Genomic DNA, 25,924 nt, shown 5'->3' on the forward strand with positions numbered 1-25,924 from the left:
CAGAGAGAAGGTGGAAATGTAATTCTGGCAGAGAAAAGTGGCACAGAGGTGGATAATAAGAGTAGAGAACATTTGTTAAACATTTATATGCCAGGCATTGTTCTAAGCACTCTGCGTGAATTAATTCAAGCCTCACAAACAACCCAGTGAGGAAGATACTATTAAAAGCTGCATTTTAAAGATGAGACCGGGTAACTTACCCAGGGTCACAGAGCTAAAAGTGACAAGATTGGGATTTGAACTCGGGGAGTCTCTGTGCTCCTAACCACTGCCCAGCCCTATCCTGCCACTGGGGAGCAGTGGGGAGAGTGGGCTGTCTTGGGAACAGTGAGAGGCTAGGCCAGCAGGCAACAGAGGGAGGAGAACGTTCAATGCCAGGTTGAAATTTCCAGCAACAGGTTCTGCGCTCCTCTCCAGAAAGGAGCTCTTCCTCTTTCCCTCTGGCCTCTGTCTTGCAACCCCGGGCCCCTGGGGTTGAGGGCAGGAAGCCTAAACATCCAGTGAGGGTGCCCGGTGGAGGCCCGAAGTAACACAGGGTCTGCTCTGAAAGGAGCAAAGGAGAAGTTTCTCTCCCCAACCCGGGCCTGCCTCCAAATCATAAATAGCAAATGGTGCCTGGGGACTCTGCCCTCAAGTCCAAATGTCCCAAATGTGCCAACTCTTATATGCAGTCCCTTGGGTTCCTGGGACAGGGGGTCCCCTCTGGAGAACAGTTTGTTCCTGGATTAGCTCTCTTCCTACACCCTCCGCTGCTTGGTCCACCATTTGAGCCAGGGCTGTGGCCCATGTGGTGTGGGCTCTCTTGGCAGAACCTCTCGCAGCTCCCCATTTGCTCCTCATTTGGACTGCAGAAGCCTAGAAAAACAAAGCTCTGAGGAAGAAGGTGGGCAGGAGGGAGGTGTTTGGAAACGTCACTCCCAGCTGGGCTCCTTTCCTTCTCCGTCCTGTCCTTCTATCCAGCTCCTCCCCTGGCTCCTTGGGCCAGCCTCTTCATCCTCTCTTCTCTGAGACAGCCCCCTTTCCCAGCCTGGCCTGAGACCTTGGGAAGATGAAGCGATGCTGAATTCTCAGTAGTGCGGTCTTTCCTCTTGTCCTTTTAGTCTTGGTGTCCTGATGATCCTGGCTAAGTAAGCAAACGATACTAGTAACTAGAGGCAGCTATCTTCCTGGGATGTGGATCCTGAGAAACTAACAAAAACAATGACAAGAAAAATAGTTCACATCTATTGACTGCTTACTCTGTGCCAGGCACCGTGCTAAGTGCTTTATTGTTTTATTATTGACTCCTCACAAAAATCTTATGAGGTAGTGTTACTATTATTGCTGCCATTTAAAGGTGAGCAGAGGCCAGGCGCAGTGGCTCATGCCTGTAATCCCAGCACTTTGGGTGATCTGCCCGAGGTGGGCGGATCACCTGAGGTCAGGAGTTCAAGACTCTCCCGGTCAACATGGTGAAACACTGTCTCTACTAAAAATACAAAAATTAGCTGGGTATGGTGGCTTGGGGCACCTGTAACCCTGGTTACTCAGGAGGCTGAAGCAGGAGAATCGCTTGAACCCCAGGAGGTGGAGGTTGCAGTAAAATTAGATCGCACCACTACACTCCAGCCTGGGCGGATAGAGTGAAACTCCATCAAAAAAAAAAAAAAAAAGCCATAAAAGTAAAGGTCAGCAGAAAACTGAGGCATGGAGAGATTAAGCAATTTACCCAGGCTCAAGGAGCTATTGAGAGGTTTGTCTGCCACTCTAACTCAGGCCCTTCTTGTCTAATGCCTGTACTTTTGCAGTCAATCTTAATGTGCAAAAAGCTTGGGCCCTATAGCTAGACTTGGGTGTGGGGGAAAAATAATGGTTCCTACTTCACAGAGTTGCAGTGAAGACTGAAAGAAATAGTGCATGGATTTTGCTTATAACCTGACATGTAGTTAGCACTCAGTAAATGGTGACTATTATGATTATTCCTTTTGCCCCTCCATCATTGCATACATTGTGGCTATTCAGAGCACAGGCTTTAGAAGCAGGCCTAGGTTGGAAGCCTTCCTCAATCCTTTACCACGCAGGTGATATTGGGTAAGTGAACCAATCTCTGAGCCTCAATTTCCTGGGGATGAAAACAATAGTACCCATCTCCCAGGATTGGAGTGAGGATGAAATGAAATACTGTATGGAAACCGGTGTTCCTTTTCTGTCCCACATACTTCCAGGTGTTTTTGCAGACTGGGCCAGATTTGGCTTCCCAGAACATAGCTTCCATCCTGCTCAGACACCCGCAATGGCAGCTCATGAGTGATGAGAATAAGAGGCATTTACACGTTTTCCCTGTTCCTTCAAGCCTCACCTCTGACTCCACTCTGCTCTCCCCCTTACTTCCAGCAGGCTTGTTATTACAGTGTCCCTGCACATGACCATCTCCACCCCACAAACCCCTGCCAAGACTAGAACACCTCTCTTCCCCATGATACAAATTCTGCCCTCCCTTCCAGGTCCTCCTTGAATCCACACTGACTGCAGGAAGCCTCCAAGCCACGCTAACATCTGCCTCCCTCTGCAGGCCTCTCATTTGAGCTTTTCCCTCATGTAGGGGTGCCAGCCCTCTTTTCAGTCACTTTTTTGGATAAGAAGCAAGCCTTTCTATCAAGGTGCTGTGGCTTAGTCTTGTCTCCTCCCTCCCATCAGCACCTGGCACAGGACTGGGGACATGGCAGGCGTTCATTTCATGTGAATGGAATGATGTTGACACAGGTAGTTGGTCTGAGAAGACTAATAGATGTAGTGTAGCAAGTAGCCTTGGGGCTCCACAGTAGGGTGGCAGACAGCTATGACAGGTGCATGGGCCAGGGTGGGATTCTCTGTTCGTATTGGGGCCTTCTAAGACAGAGCACCCAAGATCCCAGGATATGAGTAGTTACAGAGGGTCGCTGTTGACTTGGCTGGGACAGCTCATGAACAAGGCAGGTCAGGAGTAGGAAAGGGCACAACAACAGCAGAGGTCCTTTGGGAAGGAACCTAGGAATCCTCTCCTCCTCTTCATGCCCAGCTGTCTCCTCTACTGACAGGACATTTCTAAGCATAATTAAAATTTCATCTCCACTCTTTCCCAGGCCCCTTCCCTCCCCTTCCAGCCTCAGCCTAGACCAGCAGCCCTAAAAATGTGGTCCAAAGACCCAGGGAGCCCCTAAGATTCAGGAGGTTCAGTCAAAACTACTTTCATGGGGCTGGGCATAGGAAGTATATATGGGTATATATGGATATATAAAGTACTTCTGCATACTGAAGTGCAGTTGTCATGAGGAAAAGCACTTGCACAATTGACTTGCAAGCTAAACTAGCGAATTTTTTATGGAACTCTTTTTTTTTTTTTTTTTTCCAGACAGAGTCTGGCTCTGTCATGCAGGCTGAAGTGCAGTGGTGCCATCATGGCTCACTGCAGGCTCGATCTCCCAGCCTCAAGCGATCTTCCCACCTCAGGCTCCCAAGTAGCCGGGACTATAGGCTTGCGCCACCATGCCCAGCTAATTGTTTTATTTTTTAGCAGAGACACAGTGTCGCTATGTTGCCCAGGCTGGTCTCAAACTCCTGGGCTCAAGCATTCCACCTGCCTCAGCCTCCCAAAGTGCTGGGGAGCACTTTATTTTTTTTTACTTGAATGATTGACGGATAAATTGTGGTTATTCAAACTTGGGTGCTTGGCAATTATTTTGTTAAAAATGGACAAAATGATCCTGTCACCTCAAGGAAAACAACTGTTACTATTTCTTGTCAATGATAAAAGTTAAGCTTTCAAGTAAAGAGCACAATTTTGGAAAACCTGTATCAGCCACTGTGAGCTTGCGAGCTTCTCAATATCCTAAAGAGCTTTCTAATAAGATTAGTAGGGATACTAACGAATGTGATTTTTTAATATTGTAGAATCAAAAAGCGAGTCAACAATGGGAAGATCTGCCTAACTGGGTAGACTGATATTTTCCAGATGACTAATGCATGATGTTACAAAATCATGCATGGATAACAGATCCATTCAAAGTGTAATTGATTTTTTTTTTTTTTTTGAGACAGAATCTCACTCTGTTGCCCAGACTGGAACACAGTGGCACAACCTTGGCTCACTGCAACCTCCACCTCCCAGGTTCAAGCAATTTCCGTGCCTCAACCTCCCAAGTAGCTGGGACTACAGGCGTACACCACCACACCTGGCTAATTTTTGTATTTTTTGTACAGACAGTGTTTTGCCATATTGGCCAGGTTGGTTTTGAACTCCTGACCTCAAGCAATCCACCCACCTCAGCCTCCCAAAGTGCTGGGATTACAGGTGTGAGCCATGGTGCCTGGCTGACCAGTAGATTTTAATGTAACAGAGTACAAAAGGTTCACTGATACGGTTTAGTTTCAGATTCAACACTGCAAAGAAAGATTAAGAAACAACCACTTGTGAAGTGTAGGTGTAGTTATCAAGAAGAATCCCCACACCATTTATTAGTTTTGTATTGCTGCCATAACAAATTACCACAAACTTAACAACTTAGTATGATGCCCATTTATCATCTCGCAGTTACATAGGTTAGAAATCCAGGTGTGTTCACCTGAGTTCTCTGCTTAGGGTCTCACAAGGCTGAGGTGAAGTGGTTAGCTGAGCTGGGCTCTTATCTGGAGGCTCTGGGGAAAAGTCCCCTTCCAAGTTTACTCAGGTTGTTAGCAGAATCCAGGTCCTTCAGGGTGTGGGTCTGAGGCCCCCCTGACTTGCTGACTGTCATCCAGAGGCTGCTCATGGCTCCTAAAGGCTACCTACACTCCTTCTTACGCAGCTCTCTCCATTTGGAAACCATCAACGGCATAGTCAAGTTTGCATCTCTCTGACTTCCGACTTCCTTTTCCGCCACTAGAAAACCCTTTTTTTTTTTTTTTTTTGAGACAGGGTCTCGCTCTGTGGCCCAGGTTGGAGTGCAGTGGTGCAATCTCGGCCCACTGCAACCTCCACCTACCGGGCTCAAGTGATTCTCCTGCCTCAGGCTCCCAAGCAGCTGGGATTACAGGCACGCATCACCATGCCCAGCTAATTTTTGCATTTTTAATAAAGGTGGGTTTTGCCATGTTGCCCAGGGGAGTCTCGAACTCCTAAGCTCAGGTGATTCACCCACCTCGGCCTCCCAAAGTGCTAGGATTACAGGTGTGAGCCACTGCACCCAGCCACAAACCCTCTTTTAAAGGATTCCTGTGATTAGGTGAGTACAACCTTGATAATTTCCCTTTGCCATATAACTAACACAAACATGGGAGTGATATCTCATCAGAAACACTCCCAAAAGAGAAGAAATTTATAGGCAGGTGAGGGACATTTCGGGGTCATTCTTAGAATTCTGCCTAAAAAGACTATTAAATACCCTCCTTCTCTACCTCCCTATCTTTGTGGGGCTTGATTTTCTTCACCCACTTCAACCAAAAACCACATATTGCAACAGCTGGAGTGCAAGAGCAGATATGAGAATCCAGCTGCCTTGTGCTCAGCCAGACATTAAAGAGATTTGCAAATATTGAATATAATGCCACTTTCTTGCCATTTTTTTGTTTTGAAAACTATAATTGTCATAAATATATATTATTTATGTTGTAATAAGTTTATAATTTTTATTTTAAAGTAATATATAAATAGTTAAAATGTAAGTTTTAATTTCAAATATGTTCAATGTCAATAGATATAACCCTTTGGAGGTTAGACAAATAAAAGCCCTTTGGAGTCCTCAATAATCTGTTAACTAACATCTTTTATTTGTTTATTTTTAAATTTGTATAGATATTAAGGTGCTGAATGACAAAATGTGGAGGGATGTATAAAATTCACTCTTTTGGGTGTGCAGCTCCACGAATTTTGACAAATGCATAGAATTATGTAACAACAATTAAGAGTTTCAACACCCCAAATAATTTCCTTATGCCACTCCATTGTAGTAAACCCCTTCCACCACCCCAGCCCCTGGCAACCACTAATCTATTATCCATCCCTAAGTAGTATCATTTCAAGAATGTCATATAAATAGAACATAACAGTAAGCAGCTTTTTGAGTCTGGCTTCTTTCATTCAGCATAATACATTTGAGCTTCACCCATGTAGCTGTGTGTATCAATAGTACATTACTTTTGATTGTGGAGTAGTATTCCATTACACAGATGTACCAGTTTATTCATTCACTAGTTGAACGACATTTAGGTCATTTCCTAAATAAGAATGTAAAGTGGTCCTGAGACCAAAATGTTGAGACCCATTGACAGAATGTGCTCTTCCCAGAGCTCTCCTCAATTTGGGATTTTTGTGGACCAGTGGAATTACAAAATTTTTTAAAATGAGGGAGAATCAACATATGGTTGTCAAACTTTTAATTTTGTTAACTAAGGGCAATGAAAAATACTACCACCTCTTATTTTACAAAAGAAATCTTAATACCAACTATTCAAAGAATAAGTCCGGAATTACAAGTAGTCTTTTAAATTGAATAAGCTTTAAATAATTTACAAATCTTGCTACATTGGCCTTAGTTTCTTCCTATTGGTGATCCTCTACCACTCTCTTCCTTTCTTCTTAAGTCTGTGCATTAGTGCTTAGGAAGCACTTGCTCAACATTTCTCCTCCTAGATCTGCTTATCCATTGCCTCTCACACCTTTATTCTCTCTTTCCTCCCAGACATGTCTTCATGAGCCCTTCTCCTGCCTCCCCTCCCAGAACTTCTCTTCTTCACCCACCTTTCCCTTACATAATCATCTTGTCTCTCCTTCCTCTTCTCCCAGACCCCTTTCTTCCCAGACCCATCTACTGTTTCCCTTCTTACCACAATCTCTTCTCAGTCTGATTCCATCAATTCAATGGTGCACCTACTATGTATTAGACTAGAATAGTGATGAAAATAACAATTGAAAGCCAAACCCAATCTGCACAACAAACCCCCATGACACGTTTACCTATATAACAAACCTGCACATATACCCCTGAACCTAAAATAAAAGTTAAATTAAGAAAATAAAAAAAAAGCCAAACCCTTCAGGCATTCACAGTCCTATGCAGGAGCAGCAACAACAAATACAACCCAAGACAATTGGTGGGGGGATAACAAGATGCTTTGGGAGCACAGAGGAGGAACATCCAACCAAGAGACCCAGGAATCAGGGAAGCAATGCTTAAGCTGAGCCCTAAAGGATAAGGAGTTTTCCAGACAAAACCAGCTGAAGGCGGAGTAGGGTCAGGGTCCAGAAAGAGTTCCAGGCAGAAGGAACAGGACTTGTAAAGGCCTAGAGGGAAGGGAAAGCATTGTAGGCTTGAGAAACTGAAAGGAAGCCAGTTGGGAGAGTGGGGAGTGAGGAGAGTAGTACAAAACCAGTTTGGAGAGCTAGGTAGGGGCCAAATCATACTACTATGTGGAGAATGGACTGTAGAAAGCCAAAAGGAGAAATAGGAAAATCAGAAGGGTATTGCATCCCAGTGAGATATGATGCTAAGGGGAGTGGAAGTGGAAACCAGCAGATGGACGAAAGAGCTAAATTTTGGAGGTAGAATGGGAAAGACTTACAGGTCTGATACAATGAGGGTCAGAGAAAGTGGAATTAAAGCTAACTCTGAGGTTTCTGGCTTAAACAATTGGCTTTCTCAAAGGGAGAAGACTGAGGGAGGACTGATTTCAGTTCAAAGGGATATCAAGGATACAATGTTGAGGCTGGGCATAGTGGCTCACACCTGTAATCCCAGCGCTTTGGGGGGCTGAAGCAGGAGGATGGCTTGAGCCTAGGAGTTTGAGACTAACCTGTGCAATATAGTGAGACCCCCATCTCTACAAAAAATTATAAAAAATTAGCTGGGCATGGTGGCACATGCTTGTAGTCTCAGCTACTTGGAAGGCTAAGGCAGGAGGATCGCTTCAGTCCAGGAGTTCAAGGTTACTGTGAGCTGTGATCATGCCACTGCATTCCAGCCCAGGCAACAGAGCAAGATCCTGGACATGTTGCATTTGAGACAACTTTCAGCTATCCAAATGGAGATGCTAGTATATAAAGGTCTGAAGCCCAGAGAAGTCTGGGCTGATAATGATGATTTGGAAGTCGTCAGATGATAGAGGATAACTGAAACCACAGAGGATAAATGAGACTTCCCAGAATGGGAATGTAGAGTGAGGAACGAGGACTTAGGTCAGGCTCCTGAGAAGTGCCCATATTTAAGGGTCTGGCAGAGGCAGAGGTACCAATGAAGAAGTACCCAGAAAGATAAGAGGGAAACCAGAGGAGTGTTGTTATCACAGAGGCCAAGAGGAGAAAGTATTTCAAGAAAGACAAGGTTATCAAGGGCACTGAATGTTGCATAGAGGTCATAGAAATTAAGGACTAAAAGTGGCCATTGGATTTGGTGACATGCGGTCATTGGTAACTGTGACAAGAACTTCTTTTGGTGGAATAGTGAGGGTGAAATGTCTCTAAGCCTCTCTCTGCCCTAGACCCTAACTCCTTCTCCCAGAGTCCATCCCTACACGCTCTTCCTTAGAATCTCTTATTTCTCCTTCTAGACTCCTCTTTTCATAGCATCATTTCCTCCCTCTCCTTCAAGACCTTGCTTTCTACAGAGCTCTCTTCTATTTTCTTCCTCAAAGACCCTTTTTCTCTCTTCTCCTTTTCTCTTCCCCCAACCCACCTCTTCCCATACTCTTATTTCCCTCCCTTTATTCTCTCCCTACTCACTTGTCTCCTGAACTAAATGCTGCTTTTCTCAGACTGCTATTCTTTCCTGTTCTTTCAGCCCCCTCTCCATTCCCGCACCCATCTAAGCTCTTTGGATCTCAGCAGGGGTCTTGGCAGAAGGATTACTAAAGAACCTCCTAGTCTCAACACTGAGGAGTCATAGTATTTGGCATGATTCCACCAGGATCTGACAATGCCGACCTGAAGGAAACACAGTGTTAGAACCCAGTCCTTGAATGATTGCCAATCTGGAAACCACATCCTGCCAACACAGTCTTCTCATCCGCCCTGGCACCTGCCCCTAAGATTCTGCCTTTTCCTATCCTCAATTGCACAGTCACTATGAACTGATAAGGTGCCTCTCTACTACAAATTCTAACATTCTGCATTCAATCAGCATTTTCTACTTGTCAAAATGCATTCACATTCATTCACCCAGCCTTGGGAATTCGGCTGGGTGAAGCCTGGAGAAAGAAAATGGAGAGGCTTGCCTGAGGTCACATAGATGGTTAGAGGATTAGCCTGATATCCCTCCCACCCTTTCAGCCTTGCTTGCTTTCATGCCCAAAGACTCCCCAGGCCTGAGCTCAGGCATGGCTGCCCTTTTAGCATGTCCCAGCCTGCCAAGAGGGAGCGCCCTGGAGAGACCCTTGTTCAGGAGCACTGCCAAGGGATCAGTGCCCCATTTGTACCTGCAAGGTAGGGATGGGCCGCCTTGGGAAGGAGGATGATTTCTGGTTTGCTTCACTGAGTTCACCCTAGGCAACAAATCCGACTGTTTGCTTTGATATGACTTGAAAAATAGAGTCAAGCATAATGATTACGAGGCAAGCTCTAGAGGTGGCCAGGTTTGGTACCCAGGCCTCGCTCTGTACTAGCACAGTGAGACTATGGATAGGAAACACCTCAGCACAGTGCCTGGCACCTACCAAGTGTTCAATGAACAGTGGCCTTATCATTTGTACATGGGAATCCTTGGGAGGGAGTTGGTGTTGTACACTGCAAAGTTTGCCAAGCTAGACATCTACAGACCTAGATTCCAGGTCTAACTATTACTGCTCAATTTGGGATGTTGGGCAACTCTTTTCATCTCATTGGGCTGAGGTTTCCTCATCTGGAAATAGTAATGGCTGTCCTATTTTTGTAACATGTTGTATTGGCCTTTAAAACATGCACACTCTTTCACCTAGCAATTCTATTCTTAAGACTTTGTCAGTATTATGTGCAAAGATGCTGGGTTACAGTGAAAATGAAAATAACAAAACGTCTAGTAGTTTACGATTAAATAAATCATATTTTATATGATAGAATGCAGTGCAGCCATGACAGAATGATGTAGTTCTGTGTTTTAATTGACATGGAAATAGGTCCATGATATGTTATTTACAAATGATGTAAGGTTACATAAATTGTAGGTATAGTGTGATTCAATTTTATAAAACAAATCCCATCAATATCTTCTACAATACATCAAAATGTTAGCAATGATTATTTCTGGCTGGTGGCATTATGAGGACCTCTATTTTCTTCTTTATAATTCATTTTCTGAATTCTTTTCAATAGCATCTAGTATTTTTCTACTTAGAAAAAACTAGAAAGCTTTTTTTGCGTTGGGAGAATAAAGCCAGTCACTGCACTCTACTACTCCACAGCATGTTTTTGTTTTGTTTTTGTTTTATTTCTGTTGTTGTTTGGGTTTTTGTTTGTTTGCTTTGCTTTTTTGAGATGGAGTCTCACTCTGTCACCCAGGCTGGAGTGCAGTGGTATGATCTCGGCTCATTGCAACCTCCGCTTCCTGGGTTCAAGTGATTCTCCTGCCTCAGCCTCCCGAGTAGCTGGGACTACAGGTGCGCACCACCACATCCAGCTAATTTTTGTATTTTAGTAGAGACAAAGTTTCACCGTGTTGGCCAGGCTGTTTTCGAACTCCTGACCTCAGGTGATCCACCTGCCTCGGCCTCCCAAAGTGCTGGGATTACAGGCGTGAGCCACTGCACCCGGCCTTCACAGCACTTTTGAGAGGCTTAAATGACATAGTACATGGCACTGCCATGTGTGGTAAAAAGGAGAACCCTGTCCTTATGCTGGCTTACTCAGTTCCACCTTGTAGGACCTGCTCTTTGAACTCAGAGTCCGAACCTACAGTACCCATGTTTGCCCTTGAGCCTTGGGACCAACCTTAGGGGTAGGGTAGGGCTGAGGGCCTGCCAGAGAATCAAGCTGAGTAGAAAAGTCTATGGAGCTGCAGGCCATGCAGGGCTGCTTGGGCACTGGCTCACCAGGGCTGTGTTTATGCAGCTTACTCCCTGCTGGGCTTCAGGGCTGCTAGCCAGGGACACCTAATTGGTGGGACAGAGCCCCCTCCTCTCACCACCCTCAAAGCTGGAATGTTCTGAATTCCTTCTTGGGCCAAATCCCCCTCCCCACAAGGCCTCTCCTGGGTTCACAGAGGTCACCACACAAAAGCCCAGCTGGAGTGGAGTTTTTGACAGAAAAAAAACACACACACAAAACCCACCAAACCTTTTTTTTTTTCCCTAAAGTACCTCAATCTTTCCCAGCCTCCAGGGGTTTAATTCTGATCTGTAATAAGTCTCTGACCCACGGCTCAGATTTGCAGATAGATTTTGCAAAGCTGTGGTTAACGATTAGAAATCCTTTATCACCTCAGCCCGTGGCCCCTTGTACTTCGCTCCCCTCCCTCAGGATCCCTTTCTCCCTCTCCAGGGGCATCTCCCCCTCCAAGGCTCTGCAAAGAACTGCCCTGTAAGTATCTCCATCCTGATATAGTTGCTGCCTTTTAAATTCACCAAGGTGGGCACTCTTCCTTCCTAGTCACTATCCATTCACCCCATGGTGGAGCCAGGCTGGGCCACCTTGGGTTTCTGAGTGAAGGGTATGGGAGGGGAAACTCCGGTGGCATTTGGGTTGGTGGTATTTGTTTCCTCAAAGCTATCACAAAGGTTCAAATCTTTAAAACTTCAGGACCAGAGAAAGCACTCTCCAAATCAGATATTTTCTGGTTTGGGGGCTTAAAAGGACTGGGATAAAAATTGGAGGAAGGGAGCCACAGTTTACCCCTCTGCCTAATTATAGTGGACTGAGGAGTGGCGGAAGGGGCACTCCCTGACAGCCAGCTCCAGTGCCCTCCTTGGCATGAAGGCTCAGGGAGGTAGCAGAAGGTGGGTTCCTAAGTGAAGTCATAAAGTTTCCCCATGAAGTCCTTCAATGACTCTCTCCCACTGGTCTGCAAGTCTGTCATTAGAAATTCCTTCTTTGGACTGAGGTATTACTCTCTTCAAGTGCCCTCTTTGAAAATGAAGTTGGAACCAAAACATTCACAGCACTTACAGCTGGGGAGATCGTAGGCGATTTTTGTTTTCTAAATTCTGCCTTTCTGTGTTTTCCAGTGTTCTAAAGTGAGAATGCTTTACTTTGATGATCAGGACAAAAATCAACTTCTTTTTCAAACAATAAGAAAATCTCTCAATCCAGTTGCAATTCTCTGAACTGCCATCAATCAATTGATGCAGAAGGAAAGATGAACTGCTCTAAGGACAAACTTTTGAGAAAGTAGGGCCTCAAGGGAATGGCTTTGCCACCTACTAGTGCCCTTGGCAGCTGGAAGTGAGTTTCAGAGAAGGAGGCAAGTGTCTCAGATTCTTATGAGGGGCAGTGAGATCAAGGGATGGAGAAATGAGGCTGACTGACAGAAGAGGGCTGTGGTGGCTACCATCACCCTCAGAAGGTCACATCAGTTCCTTCCTTGAGCCTGGGAACCCCAAGTGCCCTGTCCCATGTAGTCTTAGGAGGGTACTGCCAAAGAAAGAGTACCATGCACAAGACTCTTGGAGCAAGAGATGGGGAGAATAGCAGGGAAAGTACCTAGGTGAGAAGGGGTTAAGTCAGGAGCTGCAGTCAATCTTGACCCTCCTAATCCTCTCCTGCAGCTCCGGTCCCCCCACTAGGGAAGATTAAGTAAGGATCCTAAGTTAAACTTTCTTGCCCAGTCCTTGGGCCATGGAGTATGTTGGCCCCATGCCCAGAAGACAAATTCAGCTGACAAGGCCTAGAGTCCTCTGTACCTCCAAAGCAGCCAGTACTTGACTTCTAGGAGGATCCCTCAAAGAGAGGTTTCTATTAAAACTGGCTGCTTCTAACAACAGCTCTTCAGTCTTCTATATTTGTCAAAGTGGCTTCCTGTCCCCATGCCTTTATTTGAGACTAAAAATCTTGGAGATGACAAACTAGGGCCTAGAGAAGCTATAGGACTTCCTCAACAGGTTATAGGCAGAATTGACACCACAAGAAGCTAGATCTTTTGATTCTAACACTAGGACCCTGTCTGCCCTCACCTCTACTGCTCATCAGGCAAACAAAAACCTGGCTGAATCCAGCCTGGCTCACCACCCAACAATTCGCCATTTAGCTGGTCTTCCTAACTCTGGTGGAAAGCTGAACCCGCCCCCCCTCATTGGGGCCATTTCTATCACTTGAATAAGCTCCAATAACTTGTTCTTCCTCCTGCCTGGGCATGCTGCTATGCCAAGTCAGACTCTAGAGATTCCAAGCCTCAGTAATGGCATTTTCTTGACTCTGCCCTCTCCCTCACCCCAAAATACTTGCCTACTTACTATTACTTAGGACAGGCTCTGGGGAGAGGCTTTCCTCTTGGGGACACTGTTGATTCCCTTGGGAAACTCAAGCTTGACTCTTCTGCTGCCATCCCAGGAAGGCTGAAGCAGGAGCTGCTCCTCTGGGAAGCAGTAGGTCTTCCCCTTGAAAACCTCAAGGTATCTCACCAATTCTCACTGAAAGCTCAGATACAAACAGGAGGAAGAAAGGAAAAGTATTGAACCCAGCCTGGGTGAGGAGCAGGGAGGGCCCAAGGATGGTTTCAAGGCAAGGATGCATCCTGAAAGATTATTTGCAATTATCCAAGCAAATGGTGGATGGTAGAATAGCATGCTTAAGGGCTTGGAGACAGAGAGAAAGGCAGTCAGATAAATTCAAGTGCTTAGGTATGGCTGGATCATATGTGTATGTATAGGAGCATAAAGCATGAGGTTGGAGGTTAATGGTGTGAGATGAGGCTGTGAAGAAAAGCTGGGGTGAAATAATGGAGGGCTTTCCTGGTTTCCTGGGCTAGCAAGTTTGAACTTCAACCTGAAATACTTAAGAGCTCCTGAAGATTTTTTTTTTTTTTTTTTTTTTTGAGACAAAGTCTTGCTCTATCGCTCAGGCTAGAGTGCAGTGGCACAATCTCGGCTCACTGCAACCTCCATCTCCCGGTTCAAGCGATTCTCCTGCCTCAGCCTCCCGAGTAGCTGGGATTACAGGCACATGCCACCACGCCCAACTAATTTTTGTATTTTTAGTAGAGACGGGGTTTCACTATGTTGGCCAGGCTGGTCTCAAACTCCTGACCTTGTGATCTGCCCGCCTCGGCCTCCGAAAGTGCTGGGATTATAGGCATAAGCCACCGTGCCCGGCTGAGCTCCTGAAGATTTTTAAGCATGGCAAAGGGTGAGGTGAGAGTCACAATTTGATTTCAACTTTACAAAGATCTTTGACTACTGGGTGGGTAATTCATTATTGCAGGATTGGGGCAGAAGTGGAATTAGAGAGATCAATTTGAGGTGTCTAAGAGATTTTCAAATAGACAAGAAACGATGGTTGTATAGTCTGAACTATGGTTTAGGGCAGTGGCGACAGAAAGAAGTAGATGGATTCACGGTCTATTTTTGAAGGCACACCTGATGGTACATTATAATTAATTATATGTCAACAAGAGGTGAAAAAGCAAGGATAACTGGCTTGGGTTATTAACTGGGTGACGGCCCCACTGAGGTAAGGAACACTGCATGAGGAGCAGTTTGGACATGGGGAGAAAAAAGGGCAGATGATTCCAGCTTTGCAAATGTTGAATTTGAGGCCATTAAAACATTCAGGTAGGGCCATTCCAAGTAATAGTTAACTACACAAATCTTGAGTTCAGGAGAGAAATCTGTGGCAGAGGTATGAATTCAGGAGTCACTGGCATGGAGACAGAGTGGATGAGATAACCCATGAAAAATGTGAAGGGTAAGAAGAGCCATCTAGAAGTCAAGATGAAACCCTGAGGAGGCTAGAGGGGCAGAGATGGATAGTTAGACTTAAAGAGCGAGCAGAAGAAAAGGAACTTATAAAGGAAAACTGGAAGAATCATTTTGAGAAGTAGGTAAAATGGAGTGGTGCTACAGAAAACAAGGGAGAAGATAGTTTTATGAAGGAGAGAGACAAGGTGAGATGACAGAGATATGATCATTGAATTTTGGATCAAGAAAAGAGTTGATAACTTTGGTGAGAGTATTTTCAGTGGAGGGCTAATGGTGGAAGCCAGACTGCAGAGGGCTGAGCAGTGAGTGGGAGGGTGAAGAAGTGGAGACATCAATAATGAATGGCTTGTTTAAGGATCTTGGCTGCAAAGAGAATGATGAAGATAGGAGTAATAGCTGCACAGGGAGGAGGCAGGGTAGGGAGCTCAGAAAGTAGTAGCAAATATTTGAAGTAGTCATCAGAAGGGTGCTTACCAGGGAGAAGTAGAAGGATTTCCAAGCAGCACTGAAGGCCTAAATGAGATACATAGTCATGATCAGGACAGGTACGATTGTGCCAAGGTTAGCAATAAGAAACCAATGTCAAGAAAGACTTGCTAATGAGTGACAGAGGTGAGATTCAAACTGTGTTTTTCTCCCTTCATCAAATGTTTATCGACTCCTGCTCTGCACTGCTTTGCATCAACACTGGCATTGGTGTTTCCAATGCCGATGAATCGTATTGACTATCAGTCATGTGCCCAATGCCGTGGAAGCATGATAGACATTTAATATATATTTTTTCACCCTCAAATTGTTTAGAATTTGGTTGAGGAGACAAAATATTCCACAAATGCATATATATTATAAATATATATAATATACATTATATATATACATAATGAAGCTCTGCTGTCTCTCTCTCCCCCCTTACCTCTTTTTTCCTCTGATCCCCTATCTCTCTCTCTCATTCTTCTTTCCCAACATCGGGCAGCACTTCAGTGACCCTTACACTGAAGCGTTATTGACTCATTTGAAAAGTCCCTATATTTTAGTCATATGGAGCCCCTCAAACCTCTTTGCCAACTTCATTCATTCATTAAGAAGATAGTTTTTGAATTGCTGCTCTGGGTAAAGCAGTGTGTAAGGCACATGAGATACAGAGATACATAAGATATAGTCTTGCCCTCAAGTAGCTCACAGGCTAATAGGGAAGAATGAAGGTTTAAACAGGAAATTGCAACATAATGCAAAATGTACTATCTCTGCGTCAGTTTCTTCATCTATACAATAGGGATTATTAGTGCCTACCACAAAAAAACTTGTGACGACTAAATAAGCTAACATGTAAAAAGTGCTTCTAATGGTCCCATAAGAAACACTACATAAGTGTTGCTATTATTATTATTATTACTATGATGGAAGTAAACACAAGATACTGTAAGAATAGACAGGAGGGGTACTTGACCCAGGCTAGAGTAAGAGACATCTGTGCTGAATCCTAAAAGATGAGAAGGCACTAAACAGAGGACGAAGAATACATAACACTCTGCGTAGAATATTCTGTTCTATTTCTATTTGGGAGCAAAAGACCACATGGCATGATTGAAGAACTGGAAGTAATTTAATTCCACAATAGTACAGACTATGAGGAGGGAAATGGCAAGAGATGAAGCTTGAGAGGTCATGGGGTACAAGCAAGTTTGGACTTTACTTTTTAGCAAATGGGGAGCCATTGGAATGCTTTATGTAGAGTAGTGACTTAATCAGATTAATGTGTTGAAAGATCACCTTGGCAATGATGTGGAGAATGAATTGGGAGAAAGACAAGTTAGAAAGCTGTTGCTATAATCCAGGTGAAAGAGAATGATGAGGTCGTGCATGGTGGCTCACGCCTGTAATCCCAGCACTTTGGGAGGCCGAGGTGGGCGGATCACTTATGGTCAGGAGTTCGAGATCAGCCTGGCCAGCATGGCGAAACCCTGTCTCTACTAAAAATACAAAATTAGCTGGGGGTGGTGGCGTGCACCTGTAGTCCCAGCTACTCAGGAAGCTGAGGCACAAGAATCGCTTGAACCCGGGAGGTGGAGATTGCAGTGAGCTAAGATCACCCCACCCCACTCCAGCCTGGGCAACAAAAGCAAAACTGGGTCTTAAAAAAAAAACAAAAACGAATGGTGAAACTGAACTAGGGAAGTAGCGTGGAAATGGAGAGAAAGGAACCATGGATTTGAGGTATATTCATAAGGTAGAACTGGGACATAGGGACTATAGGATGCAGGAGGTAAGTAGAAGAAAGGTGCCAAAGATCACTTTCCGGATTTTGGTCTGGCACCAGTAGATGGACAGAAGTATCATTCAGTGAACACAGGGAACACAGGGAAGAACTGTTTGGGGAAAGCTGCATGGAGGATGTGATGAGTTCACTTTTGGACATGTCAAATTCGAGATGTCTATGAGATTTCCCTGTGGAGATTCTGACTAGGTGATTGCTCTGCCAGTCTTGAAGCTCAGAAGGGTCTATCCTGGAAATTCAGATTTGGGAGGGTCAGTGGATGGGTAGTAGATTAAGTTATGGAAGCAAGATGAGTTTGCTCAGGGACAGAGTGTTAATTGAGAAAAGGATGGACTTCTGAGGAATACTCACATTTAAGAGATGAGTAGGGAAAGAGAAATCTTGAAGAAGGCTAAAATGGAATAGCCAGATTGTGGTGGGTTGAAAAATTAGTGGGTTAGTTCGGGCACGGTGGCTCATGCCTGTAATCCTAGCACTTTGGGAGGCTGAGGCAGGTGGATCGCTTGAGTTCAGGAGTTCAAGACCAGTGTGGGCAACATGGCAAAACCTGGTCTCTACAAAAAATACACACACACACACACACACACACAACTAGCCAGGTGTGGTGATGTGCTCCTGTAGTCCCAGCTACTTGGGGGGCTGAGGCAGGAGGATCGCTTGAGCCCAGGAGGTCGAGGCTGCAATGAGCGGAGATCATGCCACTGCACTCCAGCCTGGGTGCCAAAGTGAGAACCTGTCTCAAAAAGAAAGAAAGAAAAATTAGTGGGTCAGAGGGTCTTGTAGAGAATGGGGAGGTGTGCCCTTGACTCTTAATGTCCTCAATCTTGGCAACACTGGGGGTTCCTTGAACACGGCAAAATCTTATATGGCTCTGAGATTCCAAAGCATTGACTCAGATACCTGCCTCATGCAAAGCCCTATATTCTACAGCAGTTTCCCTTTCCTCTGTGGCAGACTCTTGTCCCCCCTAACAGATGGCTCAGAGAATTTCAGGGCTCCCTGTCAGTCCTGGAACCCTTGTTCCAGAGTGCTCCCTCATCATCCAAGAGGCTGATAATGGGAGCATCTATTAGGAGACTGGACAGGAAATGTCTGGGCATGTTATACATGCAGAAGGCCTTAGACTAGGCTGCAGAGAGGGATTTGGGCATGGCTGGGAGGATATGAACTCTCAGAGCACGGACAGAAGGCTTTGCTGCCCACCCCCATCTACCCTGGAGTAGATTTTCACCATAGGCAGAATGATCCAGGGCTAGACCACTACTCTGTAGGCCCCTAGAGATTCAAGAGGCCTCTAACAAGCTGGAGTCCGAGGCTACATTCTAGGATCTGTTCCTCCTGATGTAGTCTGCAGTTTGGCCTCAGTCTGCAATTGAGGGGCCCTATGGCAATGTTGCTTGGCAATGTATTAAACAGCAGGCCTTGGGGACTAGCACTTGAGTTAACACAGCCACCACAACCACTACTGCCATCATCACCTTCCCGGAAGGCAGCCACCTGTCTGGCTCCTGGCTTTGTCCAGCTGCCAACCTAAGGCATGTGCCTACGCAGGAGGCGATGACATTTTGGCTCCACGTTCAAAGTTTTTTTTTTTTTTTTCGTTTCTCATGTGTTATTTCTAAAGATAACAAAGGTCAAAAGGCATCCAGCATTTTCTGGTTTCTCATAAGCTTCTGGTCAATATTTAATCTGGTTTATGGATTTTTTTTTAGGTCTTCTGGATGCCTTCTTGAGGCTGCTTGTGGCCACCCACAGACACTTGTAAGGAGGAGAGAAGTCAGCCTGGCAGAGAGACTCTGAAATGAGGGATTAGAGGTGTTCAAGGAGCAAGAGCTTCAGCCTGAAGACAAGGAGCAGTCCCTGAAGACGCTTCTACTGAGAGGTCTGCCATGGCCTCTCTTGGCCTCCAACTTGTGGGCTACATCCTAGGCCTTCTGGGGCTTTTGGGCACACTGGTTGCCATGCTGCTCCCCAGCTGGAAAACAAGTTCTTACGTCGGTGCCAGCATTGTGACAGCAGTTGGCTTCTCCAAGGGCCTCTGGATGGAGTGTGCCACACACAGCACAGGTATCACCCAGTGTGACATCTATAGCACCCTTCTGGGCCTGCCCGCTGACATCCAGGCTGCCCAGGCCATGATGGTGACATCCAGTGCAATCTCCTCCCTGGCCTGCATTATCTCTGTGGTGGGCATGAGATGCACAGTCTTCTGCCAGGAATCCCGAGCCAAAGACAGAGTGGCGGTAGCAGGTGGAGTCTTTTTCATCCTTGGAGGCCTCCTGGGCTTCATTCCTGTTGCCTGGAATCTTCATGGGATCCTACGGGACTTCTACTCACCACTGGTGCCTGACAGCATGAAATTTGAGATTGGAGAGGCTCTTTACTTGGGCATTATTTCTTCCCTGTTCTCCCTGATAGCTGGAATCATCCTCTGCTTTTCCTGCTCATCCCAGAGAAATCGCTCCAACTACTATGATGCCTACCAAGCCCAACCTCTTGCCACAAGGAGCTCTCCAAGGCCTGGTCAACCTCCCAAAGTCAAGAGTGAGTTCAATTCCTACAGCCTGACAGGGTATGTGTGAAGAACCAGGGGCCAGAGCTGGGGGGTGGCTGGGTCTGTGAAAAACAGTGGACAGCACCCCGAGGGCCACAGGTGAGGGACATTACCACTGGATCGTGTCAGAAGGTGCTGCTGAGGATAGACTGACTTTGGCCATTGGATTGAGCAAAGGCAGAAATGGGGGCTAGTGTAACAGCATGCAGGTTGAATTGCCAAGGATGCTCACCATGCCAGCCTTTCTGTTTTCCTCACCTTGCCGCTCCCCTGCCCTAAGTCCCCAACCCTCAACTTGAAACCCCATTCCCTTACCTTAAGCCAGGACTCAGAGGATCCCTTTGCCCTCTGGTTTACCTGGGACTCCATCTCCAAACCCACTAATCACATCCCACTGACTGACCCTCTGTGATCAAAGACCCTCTCTCTGGCTGAGGTTGGCTCTTAGCTCATTGCTGGGGATGGGAAGGAGAAGCAGTGGCTTTTGTGGGCATTGCTCTAACCTACTTCTCAAGCTTCCCTCCAAAGAAACTGATTGGCCCTGGAACCTCCATCCCACTCTTGTTATGACTCCACAGTGTCCAGACTAATTTGTGCATGAACTGAAATAAAACCATCCTACGGTATCCAGGGAACAGAAAGCAGGATGCAGGATGGGAGGACAGGAAGGCAGCCTGGGACATTAAAAAAAAAAAAAAATGAAAAAAAAAAACAGAACCCATTTCTCAGGGCACTTTCCAGAATTCTCTCATATTTGTGGGCTGGGGATCAAGCCTGCAGCTTGAGGAAAGCACAAGGAAAGGAAAGAAGATCTGGTGGAAAGCTCAGGTGGCAGCGGACTCTGACTCCACTGAGGAACTGCCTCAGAAGCTGCGATCACAACTTTCGCTGAAGCCCCTGCCTCACTCTGGGGCATCTGACCTGGCCTCTTGCCTAAACCACAAGGCTAAGGGCTATAGACAATGGTTTCCTTAGGAACAGTAAACCAGTTTTTCTAGGGATGGCCCTTGGCTGGGGGATGACAGTGTGGGAGCTGTGGGGTACTGAGGAAGACACCATTCCTTGACGGTGGCCAAGAAGGAATAAGAACCTTGGTGTCTAAGAAGCCAGGTGGATGTGTGTGGTGGCTCCAGTGGGTGTTTCTACTCTGCCAGTGAGAGGCAGCCCCCCAGAAAGTCTTCAGGCGTAATGGAAAATCAGCTCAACTGAGATCAGGCCACCCCAGGGTCCACCTACAGAGCACTACAGAGCCTCTGAAAGACCACAGCACCAAGCGAGCCCCTTCAGATTCCCCCACTGTCCATCAGAAGATGCTCCAGAGTGGCTAGAGGGCATCTAAGGGCTCCAGCATGGCATATCCATGCCCGCAGTGCTGTGTCCATGATCTGAGTGATAGCTGCACTGCTGCCTGGGATTGCAGCTGAGGTGGGAGTAGAGAATGGTTCCCAGGAAGACAGTTCCACCTCTAAGGTCTGAAAATGTTCCCTTTACCCTGGAGTGGGAGTGAGGGGTCATACACCAAAGGTATTTTCCCTCACCAGTCTAGGCATGACTGGCTTCTGAAAAATTCCAGCACACCTCCTCAAACCTCAGTGTCAGCAGAGAGGGCCCATCTGTTGTCTGTAACATGCCTTTCACATGTCCACCTTCTTGTCCATGTTCCAGCTGCTCTCCCAACCTGGAAGGCCATCTCCCCTTAGCCAAGTCCTCCTCAGGCTTGGAGAACTTCCTCAGCGTCACCTCCTTCATTGAGCCTTCTCTGATCACTCCATCCCTCTCCTACCCCTCCCTCCCCCAACCCTCAATGTATAAATTGCTTCTTGATGCTTAGCATTCACAATTTTTGACTGATCGTTATTTGTGTGTGTGTGTGTCCGATCTCACAAGTACATTGTAAACCCTTCGGTGGGTGGGGGCCATATCCTAGACCTCTCTGTTTCCCCCAGACTATCTGTAACAGTGCCGGGCACACAGTAGGTGATCAATAAACACTTGTTGATTGAGTAACTGTCTTACTGATTAAAAGGGGCCCAGAATGGGCAAGTGAAACTCGAGGGAATTCGGCTAAGGGGAGGGGAGTGTGGAAACTGGCATTTCTTTCCACAGGGTAGATAGACAATTCTAGACCTTACTAGAAATAATTAGAAAGCATGACAATCTCCTCCCCAAGGCAACTCCAACCTCTTCAACTTGCCCAGGGCTCTTTCCTTTTCATAACAATTGTTTTCAGTTATTTGCTAAACGATGATGTATTTATTCATTTCATTCTCTGAACCACTATCATGAGGAAGGTAAAATGGATCTGATCATCTGCATTTGGCAGATGGGGAAACTAAGGCCCACACAAGTAAACAGATTTTCCCAGGGCCACAAAGATAGTGTTAGTTCCCTCAGTCTCCTGACTCCCAAAATAGGACCCTGCTAATCCCACACCATTCACAGCCAATAGAAGAGCCTTCCAGAGGTCCCCAAGCTGCCTGAGGAAAATAACTCACAGCCAGCCAGGTAACAAGGAAGGCACACAGGCTCTCCTGGTCGCCCATGAGGGCAATCTGGGAAATCATCAAGTGTACCACCTGGAACTGCCCTCTCCTGCTATGCTGGCCAGCCTGGGCCCAGCTAGCTGCTCTAGCAGGGGGATGCCGGGCTTACATTGAGTAAAATACAATACCTCAGTTCCAATTCCCCTAACTCTGAAGGTGTGGCAGTTTGGGAGGCCAATGATTTGGCTCTGTTCTACACTCACTAGGAATTAACAAAGCCCCATTCATAAGGGTGTTCACTGTGGCAACACTGACAATAATGGGGCCCTACCTGATTCAGCTTAACCAGCCCCTAGATCTAGAGGGCCTCAGCACATAGCCTGTTGTATCAGACACTACCCTTGCACTTCTGAAGTGAGCCTTCTTTGGTGCAGAGGCTAGAACGTCAGCATCCAAGTCCATTTAGAGGGAATGGCAGCAGGCAGGGATAAGGGGAGAGAGAGAAGGCTCCCTGGATAAAAGCTTAACAAGAAGTCATGTCTCTGGTCTGGCACCAGGAACCCCAGAGCCCTTGATTGGGGGCCACTGGAGGTTGGAAGATAAAACCACCTTGCTGGCTCTGCTATGCTGAGTGGGCAGCAGTCTGGTATGGGCTCTGATGAGCCACCATCTGGCTGCTAAAGCACTTGCAGATCCACCGATTTCATTGCATTCTCCACATACTCCAGTGAAGTGGGTCTTTTACAAGAGACAAAATGGAGGCCCAGAGATGTGAGCAATATCACTCAGGTCACAGTGTCAGAGTTTGAACGTAAGCTTAGAAACTTCTCACAGCAACATGAGCCCAGCATTCTGGTCCCAGAAGGTGTATGAGGACTATTGCTCTTCAAACTCTTGCAGGCTTCGTGTCCCTGTCTGCCACTGGAATACAAGGGCCTTTGTTGGATATAGAGCACAGAGCTTTCCTTCATCTTAGAAGGAGGCTGGCCTGAGGGGTCCTCCTACCTTTGTTAATCTGGGAAGTTTCAGTGGAAGGAGTTAGAAGTTCATCCTCAACTAGAAAAGCCAGGGAAGACCTAACAAAGAGCAACTGTTCCCTCCAGCTGGTTGAGCAAGAAAGGCTTTGCTCTAAGTAGTTTCCTAGAAATATTCCCGACTCCTGGATCCAGGGCAAACACTTTTCAGCTCACCCCATTGCCTTCCCTCATAAAGTAATTTAGATTAGCCACAGACCTAGGGGATAGTGAAGGCCACTATGTTTATGCTCCAGCCTCATGGCTCTCTGACCCTTGCACAAGGAGAGATGTTTCTGCCCTCTCTCATTCCTCTGATAATAACATGACTCATATTTTCTTCCCCTTGGAGCCCTAGTGACCCACTGCTATGTGATCATTAATGGGAGAAGGAGGACTGAAACTGGCTTCTTAGTGGAAAGGCAAGCTCCAACTTTCGGAAAGACCTTTGTCCAGCCATTCAAACAGCTATCTGCTGGCCAGCCCACACTCACTGAACTCTTACTCTGTGTCAGGAAATGTGCAAAGGGCTTTGAGGGTGATGAGAGTGAACAAGGTAAAGTTTGTACCCTGTAGGAACTGACAGCTCATCTAGAGGAGATAAGACATGGACACCTAACTGTGGTACAAGGCAGCATATGGGCTGTCCTGTGAAAGACATGACAAAAGTGACGTAAGATAGGGGTCAAGGGCTGATAAAAATAGTCTTGTAAGTCCCCTTAAATTCCAATCCATATGAAATGAGGGCCTGGCACTACATGAGCTTTTGGGGAAAGCATGATGAAAACTGCTTCTTGCAATGGAAGGACTCTGGGAAATTGAGCAATCGGGTGTAGAGGCGGTGCTAAGGAGGTAGCAGAGATATGCTGTGCAGCTAATCCGGAATCCTTCTGAGTTTGCCTCACAGGACCCTTATGTGACTCTAAAAGGAGTGACCCTGGGGCTCAGCTTCTCCTCCCTCATCTCCTTCCCTTGCACAAGACTTTGCAATTTGCTGGGGGCAGCACAAGCAGTGCCCATTCAGGTAGCCAGGGGCCTTTTGTCTCTGGACCAGAGGAGAAATGCAGGTGTGGGAGAAGGGAGACAGGCAAGAGAAGAGCCTAGTGCTAAAGGAAGGTGATGAGGCCTTGCAGGGCCAACTCTGTTCCCTCCCACTCAGCCCTGGGCCCACGGACAGGGGATTCTTTCGTGCCTGCAGCAGCCCACTCTGGGACACAGAGGCCCAGGCCAGGAAGTGCATGTGCTTCTCCTCAGCTGGCTGAAGCCTGGCTTTCACCCAGAATGGTCTCCCTGCTCAAGCGGCTCCCGGCTTTGATGAGAAATTCTGTTATCTCAAGAGGAAAAAGAACCTCAAACAGGAAGTCTAGCAGGTTATCTCTCTCTTCTGCCCTAAGTGGTGGCTCACTATATGCTGTGATGTGATCACTGATAAAATATTAACAAGCTGTTATCAGGCACAGTAATGCAGAGGCTATAATCTGACCACTTCCTCCCACCCCACAGCCCATCACTTTCCTGGGAACTGCAGCTCAGAAATTTCTTAACTCTCACCTAAAATTCCCTGCTCTGGGCTTCATCACCCCCAAAGACAAGCAGCAGTTTTAGAGCTTGATAAAGCAGGAAGCCACCACGCAAGGGCACATCATCAGGTCCATTTTAGGAGAGAGCTGCTGCTTTCCTGTCCTCTCTGAAGTCCTATTCCTCCAGAATGGCAGCCTCACCACTTCACAGGTCACCTCCTCGGGAGTTTTGAAGAAGTTTCTGTTTGAAAATTCTCATGACCTTGTGGAGATAACACTGAGAACGCTCACATGCTTTAAAAAAAGATACTATGCCGGGCGCGGTGGCTCATGCCTGTAATCCCAGCACTTTGGGAGGCCGAGGCGGGCGGATCACAAGGTCAGGAGATCGAGACCATCCTGGCTAACACAGTGAAACCCTGTTTCTACTAAAAATACAAAAAATTAGCCAGGCGAGGTGGCGGGCGCCTGTAGTCCCAGCTACTCGGGAGGCTGAGGCAGGAGAAAGGCGTGAACCCAGGGGGCGGAGTCTGCAGTGAACCGAGATCGCACCACTGCATTCCAGCCTGGGCGACAGCGAGATTCCGTCTCAAAAAAAAAAAAAAAAAAAAAAAAAAAAGATACTAGGGAGGTTTAATGGGATGTGAAATGAGATGCCAAACGAGTATGAATAGTGTGGCGGACAAGCCAGCATTTGAGCGGTAGCTCCTATTCTCCACCAGTGTTTTCAGAGTCTGTGATATTTGACCAAATTCTGTGTGGGCTGCTCAGGAGAAAAGCCAGTTAAACAAAAACTACAAAGAGAGGCCGGGCATGGTAGCTCACGCCTGTAATCCCAGCACTTTGGGAGGCTGAGGTGGGCAGATCACGAGGTCAGACTGAGACCATCCTGGCTAACACGTGAAATCCCGTCTCTACTAAAAAAAAAATAAAATAAAAATAAAAAAAATAAAAAATTAGCTGGGCGTGGTGGTGGGCGCCTGTAGTCCCAGCTACTCGGGAGGCTGAGGCAGGAGAATGGCATGAACCCGGGAGGGAGAGCTTGCAGTGAGCCAAGATCATGCCAGTGCACTCCAGTCTGGGCAACAGCAAAACTCTCAAAAATAAAAAAAAATTAAAAAAAAAAACCTACAAAGAGAAGACGCTCTTTGCAGCCTTTTCACCTATATTTATGTCTGGAATTGCCCAATGGAACACAAGAGGATGGATCAGCATCCCCCACAAAGGGATATATCTGATGATACTGTGAAGACCCTACTCCCTTGGTTTAA

At 46.5% G+C, this 25,924-nt stretch overlaps 1 protein-coding gene across 1 annotated transcript; it reads left to right on the plus strand.

Annotated features, from left to right (window-relative positions):
* The first annotated feature begins 18,693 nt into the window (after nt 1–18,693).
* On the plus strand, nt 18,694–20,564 carry CLDN2 (claudin 2). Its single transcript, XM_002831964.4, has one exon. The coding sequence runs from the start codon at nt 18,973–18,975 to the stop codon at nt 19,663–19,665; it is 693 nt and encodes a 230-aa protein (XP_002832010.1). The 5' UTR covers nt 18,694–18,972; the 3' UTR covers nt 19,666–20,564.
* The last annotated feature ends 5,360 nt before the right edge of the window (nt 20,565–25,924 follow it).

This window comes from Pongo abelii, chromosome X, assembly GCF_028885655.2.
Source record: "Pongo abelii isolate AG06213 chromosome X, NHGRI_mPonAbe1-v2.0_pri, whole genome shotgun sequence".
Classification (NCBI taxonomy): Eukaryota; Metazoa; Chordata; class Mammalia; order Primates; family Hominidae; genus Pongo; species Pongo abelii.

What these genes read in the sequence shown, in the direction of transcription:
- CLDN2 (XM_002831964.4), top strand. Translation starts at nt 18,973, where the DNA reads ATGGCCTCTCTTGGCCTCCAACTTGTGGGCTACATCCTAGGCCTTCTG.